General features: G+C 40.9%; 1 protein-coding gene across 1 annotated transcript; it reads left to right on the forward strand.

Annotated features, from left to right (window-relative positions):
* Positions 1 to 2: 2 nt before the first annotated feature.
* Positions 3 to 7618, forward strand: FKBP14 (FKBP prolyl isomerase 14; the record flags this gene model as incomplete). The annotated part of the gene is made up of 4 exons (XM_005421773.2): positions 3 to 196; positions 2989 to 3140; positions 5757 to 5884; positions 7190 to 7618. Coding segments are annotated over 4 exons (633 nt in total), but the record flags the coding sequence as incomplete, so codon positions are not given.
* Positions 7619 to 10707: the final 3089 nt, after the last annotated feature.

Below are 10707 nucleotides of genomic sequence, written 5' to 3' on the forward strand. Positions count from 1 at the left end.
TGCTGCTGCTCGGCTCCGCCCTGCTGTGCGCGGCGCTGGGCTGCGCGGGCGCGGCGCTGATTCCCCCCGCGCCCGACGTGAAGGTGGAGGTGCTGCACAAGCCTTTCCTCTGCCACCGGCGGACCAAGTGGGGGGACTTGATGCTGGTTCACTACGAGGGCTTCTTGGAGAGGGACGGATCCATGTTTCACTCGACGTAAGTGAGCGGCGTGTCTTTGGGCGAGCTGCTGGCTGAGCTTGCGTGGGGAAATACATACATACATACATACATACATATATATGTGTGTGTGTATCTATATATGTGTGTGTATATATATCTGTCTATATATGTATATATATACGTGTGCGTGTATATATATGTGTGCATATATATATATGTATGTATATGTATATATATATGAATATAATGCCTACAGTTGGACGTGACCTTAAAGGTTCCTTGACCCTTCACTAGTTCAAGTTGCTCAGAGCAGCCCCATCCGAGGAGCCTTTGAGCGCTGCTCAGGTTGCTCAGAGCCCCATCCAGCCTTTGAGCACCCCCAGGAATGGGCTGCCAACAGCTTCCTTGGGCAGCCTGTTCCAGTGGCTTACCACCCTCACAGTAAAGAACTTCTTTCGAATATCTAATCTGAGCCTGCTCTCACTTTAAAGCCATCACCTCTTGTCCCGTCACTACAAGCCCTTTTTAAAATTGTATCTCTCCATCTTTCTTGTAGGCTCCCTTGAGGTACTGGAAAGGTACAATTAGGTCACCTGGAGCTTTTTCTTCACCAGGCTGAACAACCCCAGTTCTTTCAGCCTGTCCGCATAGGAGAGGTGCTGCTCCATCCCTCCAACAATCTTGGTGCACCTTCACCTTCTCTGGACTTGCTACTTTATGTGTGTGTGTATATATATGTGTGTGTGTGTGTGTGTGTATACACATACATACATATATATGTATAAATAAATAAATATACCTTTATTTATTTATTTATTTATTTTAATATAGGTGATCTCTTCTAGTAATGCTTTTCTGAATCCAGGCCTCTCACAGGGCTCCACAATCCCATCTGCGAATAGTTCTGTGAGGAGCATTTTGTCAGGGGGCAAGTAACCACTTTTGTTTGGTTGGTTTTTTTTTACTCCTCCCTCCCCAAATGCCCAAAAGCAATGCATTAATGCCTTATTTATTTTGGGATAAAAGAGCTTAAATAACACTGCATAAACTGGTCATTGGGGTGCCTCCCACTGCTACCTGTTCTCAGAAAGTTTGGTGTGAAGCAGTGTCTCACAATGCTGTACAAGTTGAATACCAACAGTAAGGCCAATTTTCTTTCCCAAGGTTATAAAATAAATCTTACTCAGCGTTTGTTTTCTGGTCAGTCTGTAGGAAGTAGAGCCATGTGGCATTTCTTAAAAGATGGGGATGTTATGCATGGAGCACCTCTCCTGTGTGGAAAGGCTGAGAGAGCTGGCACTGTTCAGCCTGGAAAAGAAGAGGTTTTAGAGTGATCTAATTGTGGCTTTCCACTACCTGAAGAAAGATGGAGAGTGACTTTTTGCAAAGGCATGTAGTGACAGAACAAGTGGGGGACGGCTTCAAACTTAGAGCTGCTTTAGATCAAGTTATTAGAAAGAAAATTTTTACTCTGAGGTTGGTGAGGCACTGGAGCAAGCTGCCCAGGCAAGTTGTTGACAATCCATTCCTGGAGGTGGTCAAAGCCAGCTTGGATGGGGCCATGAGAATCTGGTCTAGTTGAAGGCGTGCCCATGGCACAGGAGGCTGGAACTGGATGATCTTTAAGGTCCCTTCCAGTCAAACCATTTTATGATTCTATGATTTAGGTGCAGGTTTTGGTATGTGATCTCAGCGGTTTAATAGGTCTTGTGCTGCGCATAAATTTCTCTTTGGTTTCTAAAGCAAACTATTAGTTAATAAAAAAAAAGGTATACGAGTCCTTCCACTAGCGGCAGCACAATCACAGCTTTTCATTATTTTTTACCTGCCCCCGACCAGACAAGTCAACATACCAGAGCCACAGAAATGCAAATAGGAGGAAGAGCCAGAAATTCGAGGGAGTCTGCTAAGAGCCTGCAACGACTTGCTAATGCTGGATGTCCTGTGAAACATCAACGAAGTGTTAATAGTGGGAGACAGCAAAATATTCAAGTCTCTGCCGGCTGCCTGAAGGCTACTTTTGTATATGAAAAAAAAAGAGACAGTTTTGCATGTTTATGCTCTTGCAGACAATTCAACTAAAATCTCACTAATTTTCTCTTGTAGTTAACCTGCCTCTTTAAAAGGACTTCTAGCGACACACTAAAGTTTTTGCTGCTGACTAACTTCTGTAAGTGTTCTGTTTTCTTCTTAAACACCTCTCCTGCATGACTAGTAGATAGAGCTTTCAAATTCCTGGTCTGTTACTAGGGTGCAAGTAGTCCGGGTTGTACCATCTGGTTAAATCAGAAAAAGGTCTTGTCTCCCAAATCTAAAGTTGAATGTTTTGCATGCAGTTGTTTCTGTTTTTTCCTAGACTGTTATGTAGTTGCTTTGTTGGGGTTTTTTTTCCCCTAATGGCTTCTTTTGAAAGAGATGAGGCTGATGCTTCTGAGCATGTTAAAATGTATATTGCTATGATGACCATGCTGGTCTGCGTGATTTGCAATTTACAATGGCCTTGACTGTAGATTTTTAAGAAAATACCTTTTCTAGTCCGATCAGTTTCCAAGTGGAAGTGATCAGGGAAGTGGAGATCTGGGTTGGTTAGTGTTGTCATAGACACACGAGGTAAATGTTGTTTCATTTCTTTCCACTTCCCAAAGAACCTTGTCATGCAAAGCATAAGTTTTAAAGACTTTGAAAGTGTAGGTCTTTCATTTAGGAGGTGTCAAGGTGCTGAGTGGTGCTGTGTTTTTAACTGTATATCTACATTATGAGCATATTCCATCGGGCCTTTGTGGAACTCGGTGTTTAAACAGGAAGTGTTTTATTCCTTTCTTTTCCAGTCACAAGCACAACAATGGCCAACCTATGTGGTTTACACTTGGCATAAGGGAAGCTCTGAAAGGCTGGGACAGAGGGTTGAAGGACATGTGTGTGGGAGAGAAACGGAAGCTGACCATTCCACCAGCCCTTGCTTATGGAAAAGAAGGGAAAGGTAAAACATGTGAAGCACTCCCCTTGCTCTAATTGTTTCTCATCTCTGTATTTTACTGTTATTCTTGGCCTAAGAGAAAAATTGAGGGAATCAAGTGCTCTTTCTCATAAATTTGTTTCCAGCAGTAATATCCATTAAGTGGCTGTGTTGTGAATGCAGGGAAAAAAATCCCAGAAACTGATTGTAGCTGCTGTGCTGTATGTTCTGAGTGTCTTTTCTGTTAGTGCTGTGCTCAACAGAAGCACAACAGAAGCTCAGTGCCCCGCTTTTTCTTTTTGTTTTTTTAGTTGGGTTTTTTTTCTCTCTTCTTTTACAGTCAAGTGGAGGTGGTTGCTTAGGTAACAGTTGGCTTTTTGGCTGTTGGATCTGGTTTTGTGGCAATACTTCATGAATGTGCATGTGCAAGACTCGTTCTTGCTTTCAGGTTCCTTTTAGAACCCTAAGAAACACCTTGTACTGCTGCTCAACCAGTTCTTAGATGATACAGTAAGAAGTCACTGTTTATTCCTCCATATAGGGACATTAATTCTTTCTCTCTTACACCTGTTTTCAGTTTGGGCAGTGGTCCCTGTTATCCACAGTAAGATGCGCATGGGCAGTCACGTTGTCACCTACTGAAAATGCACTGACTGCTGTGCAGACAGATATAAACATCTCAACCTCTCTGAGGGTGTTTGGGCCTTTTCCTTTCAAATATTTCCAGATTCCTTTAACAGGAGGGCCAGATTTGGAATATGCAGTTAAGCAAGTGACAGCTTGAATGGTTCCATTTCTGCTTTATGGGATTTATTTTAGTTAACTTTTTTTGAGCAATTATTATGAGCAATTAATAATTTTAGCAATTATTTATGTCATGACAAGAGTTGCAACAAATGACCTACGGTAGTGGAAGGTTCCAAAGCAGAAAGAATAAATGTCGGGAAACGTACAGTCCATCCTGCTGCTGTTCTCTCCTACCACCATGAGACTGTTTTGGGAATGAGGACGGTTTGCATATCTGTGTCTTGTGGCCAGTAGGGCTGCACACAGGCTTAGGGCTCCATATTGCCTCATGCCAGGTACTATTCATACCTACAGCACACTTCATACTCTCCTTTATTAAATGTACCTGTTCAACACACATTTTTCTAGAAGCCCTGGTTTACAGTTCAAGATACAGTATTAGAAGTAATCATGTTTCTAGTAGAGAACAGGAACTTTGTGGTTGTCATTCAGTCTTTATGCAGAGCTCAGCTGTAAATTTTTCCACAAGAAGATGTGAAATGCTGCAGTGCTCATGTAGTTATCACAGGCCTAATTGTTTGATTAATATGTAAAGCACCGTAGTTGTTCTTCAAAGACTTGCAAGCCTCACCTCTGTGTTTAGTGCAAGAAGGTTAAACAGCTAAACACTGCTAACTGCGGTAAGAAATTACTTGCTTTAGGAAGACTTTGAAGTATTTGAGCATAATATGTTGCTATTTTCAAGTGATGCCCTTGAAGACGGAATTATTTCATTTTCTTCATGCTTTCCTTCAAATGCACATAATTTCACTAGCCTCCCACCTTGGTTGCTTTCTGACTCATCATTTGAGTCAGATGCCTTTTTCTGTAACACTCAAAAAATTACCTGTGTTTCAAACCCTAAACAGGGCACTGTGCCCTGTATTTCCAGAAGATTCTGCATGTTTTTTCATCCCAGAACTCTTCAAGCCTGTTTGTTGCTGCAGCTCAGGGTATATTTAACACCACAGCTCCAAAGTGGTAAATGTGGATTATTTTTCCCTGTCTTCTCAAGGCACAGAAATAATTTTTTGGGGTGCTGCTGTCCAATATAGGGATATATTTGGTGGTATTCAACCTGTCTCTGTATAAAGGAGCAAAGTGATGTGCTAAAAGGTCTTTGACAGTAGCTGAAGCCACCAGCATGAGGGCGTATCACATCTCTGTCAAAGCCAGTGACTGATGAATTGATATCCTTGAGGTGGGGTGGCATGGGGAGTGCTCTGTGGCACTGTTAGGAAGTTACCAGTCTGTTCACCTAGATCAAAAGTGATGTTGTGGTAACACAGGCCTTGTGATCAGGTTTGGGTACTTGGTTTCTGCTGTGTGTTTGGAAACAGCTCAGTGCTTTGTGCCCTGAGTCCAGAGGCTGCTGAGGGAGACCAGCATCATCCCCTCTGCAAGAGTTTTTCCAGTGGCAGAACAGCAAATACAAGGACTAAATTCTCCCTTCCTGCTGCTCTGTACTTTACTCTTGGCTGTAGCCTGTCTGACTGTACAGTCTCCTTTACTATTTTCCAGTTCATCTAGCTTTGGCCATGAGAGAAAAAAGATTCAAGAACATTGTTTGACAAACTTGTGATGGTAATTGCTGAATAAGAGCTTGCATCAGCACCTACTAGTCTCCAACAAAACAGTTGCATCTAAAGTTGCATTTATGCTGTAGGGGCTGCTCAGAGTCCAGGCTACAGGCTGACATGGTTGTGTCGTCACTGTTACAGATACTTGTCCTTGCTAGTTCGAACTGCAGGATGCTTTGAAATTATTAGACTTGCTGGACATTGCTCTGACACATGTGGCTTTTAAATGGCATTGAATATATACTTGGTTTTAACTTTTCTCCATTTTGGGCAGGAAAAATTCCACCTGAGAGCACATTGATTTTCAACATTGACCTTCTAGAAATTAGAAATGGACCAAGGTCTCATGAGTCATTCCAAGAGATGGATCTTAATGATGACTGGAAACTATCCAAGCAAGAGGTGAGTGGGTTATCTTTCTCTTGTGAGCAAATTTAACAGGATGGGAGAGTGGAAAAGAATGCACATCTATGCTACACTGCTCTGAGCCTTGCATCCTAGTGAAAATTCTGGACTGGAGGTTCAAAAGGAGCCTTGGTAAGCTGAGGATAGACATGTGACTCATGTGCTGCACGCTTGTGGAAGACTTGGATAAAGTAAAGCATCTTAGAAATAAAACCAGACTTCAGGGCTTTTTTGATTTAATTGCTGATTTATTAATAAACTGGGATCTCTTCTGCTGTAGGGCAATCCTATTTCGTTATGAAGGACATGTATTCAGCACTATTCACCATCTGTTTGCCTCTCATTTGCAAACTTCTGCTTTTTCAGCAAAAGTGATCCATGAGAAGCTAGTGTAAACCACTGAGTTCTTTTTGATTTGGGTCTGGTACCAGTTTACCAGACTCAGAAGGCTAATTAATAATATGTATGTATCAGACAGTCAGTTTGTGTAATGTCTGCATATTAGGAATGTAAGCATTAGCCCTAACAAATCCCAGAGACTGAAGTGATTAAAACAGACCTGAAACATGGCCCGTGGTTCTTATACAAGTGGTATCTGTTTAATAGATGAATATGTTGGTATTGTAATTTTTGTAGAAGGCTCTGTGATTCAGAACACTTCAGATCTCCTTAGTTAAACCTTAAAAACTTACTAAAAGCAATCCGATGTTGTTGAAAACACTGCTTACCATTACTATCTAGCTTAATGTAAGTAAGTGTTCCAGTGGTCTGTTTGAAACCTTGGGTTTAAAATCCTTAAGAAATCCTTGCATCCTTAAAATTTTTGAGACGTCTAGAAATCTTTTAATGTATTTCCCATTGGAGCAGCAAGCACTGAGATTGTGGACAGATTTCTGTATATATCTGGAGTGGCTGTTTACATGTACTGGGTTGTCAGGGTGCTAGAATGTGGAAAAGCTGTCTCTGACCAATTGGTAGCTAATAACTTCTGCCCAGCTATTTTTACTTTACTGTATAGACATCAAGACATCAGAAGACAGGCTGTCCTGACTCATTTTTTGAGTCAGATACCATAAAGGTATGGCAACAGCTTTGCTAGTTTTACCATCACTTCTATCACTAAAGACCCTTCATTCAAAGAGACTGCAGAGTCAGTTAGACAAGTATTATTCTGGCAGTGGCATAGGAGGGCAGGTATCTGTAATCTAATACCACCATCCTGAGCACAGCATCCCAGTTATGCTGCAGAAATCAATTCTTTCATAAGTCTGAAAATGTTCACTCTCACCTTTTGTCTAACAGGTGAAAATTTACTTGAAGAAAGAATTTGAAAAGCATGGAGCAGTGGTAAATGACACCCAGCATGATGCTTTGGTTGAAGACATATTTGATAAGGAGGATGAAGACAGTGACGGGTTTATATCTGCAAGGGAATTCACGTACAAGCATGATGAGCTGTAGCAAGAAAAGAGTGGCATAATTTTTTTGGACACAAATAGCAGTGACTTAGACTGTCTGGTTCTCCTGTCATCTTAATTCTGTGCTTTGGAAGTGACAATTGCTGTTGGCAAAGAAACACTTTGTTTATATAAAAGAGAATTTCAGTTCGTTATGTACAAATCTTTTAAACTGTTTTAAAGTGTGAAAATGTTCCTCCTCGTATACAGTGAAGACTTGCACATCAGTGTTTTTAAAGTTTTGTATTAAATTATTTTTCTGAAATGAAACAAACTTTCCATTTATCATTCATTATGAAAATCAAAAATCCAGTTCAGTGACTTTCTGTAATTTGTTTGTGTGCCAAGATCACTTTCAGCAGCTACCTTACGTATTACTTGTAGTCTGTGGCTTGATTACTTGACCTTCCTTCTTGAGTGTCACTGCTTAAAAAGCAGTTTGCTGACCTTGGGGTTTTTTTCTGCAGATTTTCAAAAGATGTAGTAGAAGGCATCAGCATCTCTGTATGGCTGAGAAACTGATACAAAGCTGAATGAGAAGAATGATTATCATGTGCTGATTTTGCCCTTCTAAAGGGAGAGTGTTACCACCCATGCCAATAATTTTCTGCATTTTTCATTAAATTTTGTGAACAAAGCAGCAGTTAAATGTCAGACTTTCACTTCTACTGCCAGCAACATTCTAGGAAACATCTGTAATTTTGAAAGCAGCAAGTTGTGCTGCAGTGCAGAGGTGGTGTCCTTTAAATGTACACACACATTTGTTTTGAAACTGAGACTTGGCATTCATCAGAAAAGCTCATACCTTTCTCTCACAATTTGAGGAGTGTCGAGCAGAATGTTACAAGTCTGAAGTTTTTCCTCTTTGCAGAAGAGAGAGAGTGTACTGACAGGAAGATCAGTATGGTCTGAAGAACAGTTTCCATGGGCTTGTCTGCCGCTGTGTAAGTGGCAGAACTTGTTTCATTGCCCCTTTGCAGCATTTTTCACAAGTAGTGCACAAGTGATTTGAACTTTCAATTAAAAAGTGAACTTTTAGAAAAAATGAGGTGTTAAGGTAAGTGTTATGGTGCTGTGTCTTTACAGAGGAGATCATTAGGATTTCAAACACAAAATTGGAGTTGAAAGATCTTTCTGGAGAAGACCTATTTTACAATTGTCCATGGTTTCTTAAATGAGAGGGCAAGGTATCTCAGGGACAGAATTTATTCTGACATCACTAACCTATGGGTCTATGAACACAGCCCTGTACTTGGAAATTGTTGCCCAAAGCAATGTAAGGATGCAAAGCAAATCCAGTTGTTTGAAAGTGAGATTGCTGCATTGCACTAACCCTTAACTACTGCAGACTGCATTCCAGGCTCTCAGTGCTGTACGTGTGTTAGATGTTTCCCTGCCATCTAGTGTTGCAACTGAGGACTAGGAGACTGCTTCATTGAACAGCTCAGCTGCAGAGGGGTGTGCAGAGAGGCTTGTCAATAGTGACAACTGGGGGCAGAAGAAAAGTTGTGAGGGTATGCAGCACTGGGCTGCTCTGTTTTGGTTTTCTTCCAGCATCTGACATTTTGTGGATGATGTTCTAAGTGACAGGAATTGCAACCATGTATTTTATTTTTAGTAACCTTAGGTCTCTTTCCTCAGTGATGCCATCTGCTTTTCTTGACCCCAATAAAACTTTTACTTCTAATGCTGTGAGTTTCAGTAAAATAGTGTAGGAAAATGTTTCCCTTCTGTTTTAGGCTCATTTCCTGCCCTTATTCTTTTATTGTGAAGCAATCATGAATAGTCACTACCTATTTAGCTGTTCTTACTGGTCATGGTTTTGCATATTGATATTTTTTTCTCATCACTTACAAAAAATCAAGCTTGCCTGACTTCAGTTTGCCCAAGGCTGGTTGCATGTTCTGTGCTGGCTGTCTTGATTTCCCCTACAGTCACTGGAGCACGGGGCAGCTCATTGCACGTGTGTTTATCTTGTGTTGAGATAGCTGCCTTCCCAAATAGAGTCTTTCTCTGTTGACTATGTGGGGAACCTAGACAATTACAGCCTAGGCCAAGGGAGGATTACAGATATGAAGCTGATCTTTAAGCCAGTCTTGCCTAGATGTGGGGACTGGCAGGTACCCAACCAGCTGAAGGGGAAATTGTGTGTGTGCTGCGGGGAAGAGAGAACTGAGGCTTTCATTGGGTGTGAGAGAGGGTTTTAGATCATTGCAGTGTTTACAACGTTCTCAAAACATCTGGCTGGGGAATAAAAGCATAAAAGAATGGAATAAAATTTGCCCATGTTACTGACCTAATATATTAAAAGTTAAGATTAAATAATGGGGTGCCAATAAGTGACTCCAGTAAGGGCCAGTTGTTTCTTTTGTATTAAATGGGAGTTTATAGTCAGTGACTCCTGTGAAATGTACATAGGCATAATCTTCTGCTTGGATTTTTAAAGCATTTCATAAAAATAACTTTCAGTGAACATAGAGTTATTTATTAATGCCAGCAGAGTGTTAAAGCTGCAAGGCCAAGATGCCTTATTTGGTGTTGTGTATAGGTTAATGCCAAATGAGAGTATGATTTTTCTTAGTAATTTGTTTGAGAGCTGTGTTAAATTCTGAAATTGAACTGAAAATGTTTTTTTTTTTTAAAGTGCAGATTCAGCACCAGATTTGAGAAGTCACTTCAACTTGATTATCATTTGCTACCATTAAAAGTCCTCCTGTGAAGATGAAAGGCTTTCTTAGGTAGAAATAGCACTGCCTGTTTTAACCTCAATTGCATTTGCTTGTTAATCCACAGAACAAACTGCTGCAGTGCCAGCAGGAGCCAGCCAGCAGCGTGCAGGACACCAGAGGCAGGCAGCTGCCTGTCCCCTGAAGTGGGGAGGAATATTGGAGCTTCAGTGGCACTCAGGAACATTTTGATAGCTTGTGTGTGAAGTGTGAGGTGTATTTCCCTGGAGAAACAAACCCTCACTGCCTATCTGTAAAACATGGCACTTGAAAAAGTGGAGAGGGTTCAAAACGGAGCACTTTCCTTCAGCATCCTATAGCCTTCTTCAAACATTTCTTGTTGGTTTGTGGTTATTTTGGAAAATATATGGTGATGTTTTTTAGAACTGCAGCCTGTCATTCACAGTCAGTACCTAACAATTACAGTGGGAGTTGCTGCCTTCTGTAGGTACAGAAGCAGCCTCCAGAGCACATTTTATTTGAAAATTCTTGATAAGCAATGCAGTGACACAAGAAAGCTTTTGGCAAATCTTCAGGAATGGTGCTTTAGTCTGAAATGTTTTTTAAAGTTTTCTTTCTTGAGATAAACTGACAAGGCAAACAGAATGAATCATTTTATTTTATCTTAAATCTTTTC

The sequence above is a fragment of the Geospiza fortis genome, unplaced genomic scaffold (genome assembly GCF_000277835.1).
Source record: "Geospiza fortis unplaced genomic scaffold, GeoFor_1.0 scaffold95, whole genome shotgun sequence".
Classification (NCBI taxonomy): domain Eukaryota; kingdom Metazoa; phylum Chordata; class Aves; order Passeriformes; family Thraupidae; genus Geospiza; species Geospiza fortis.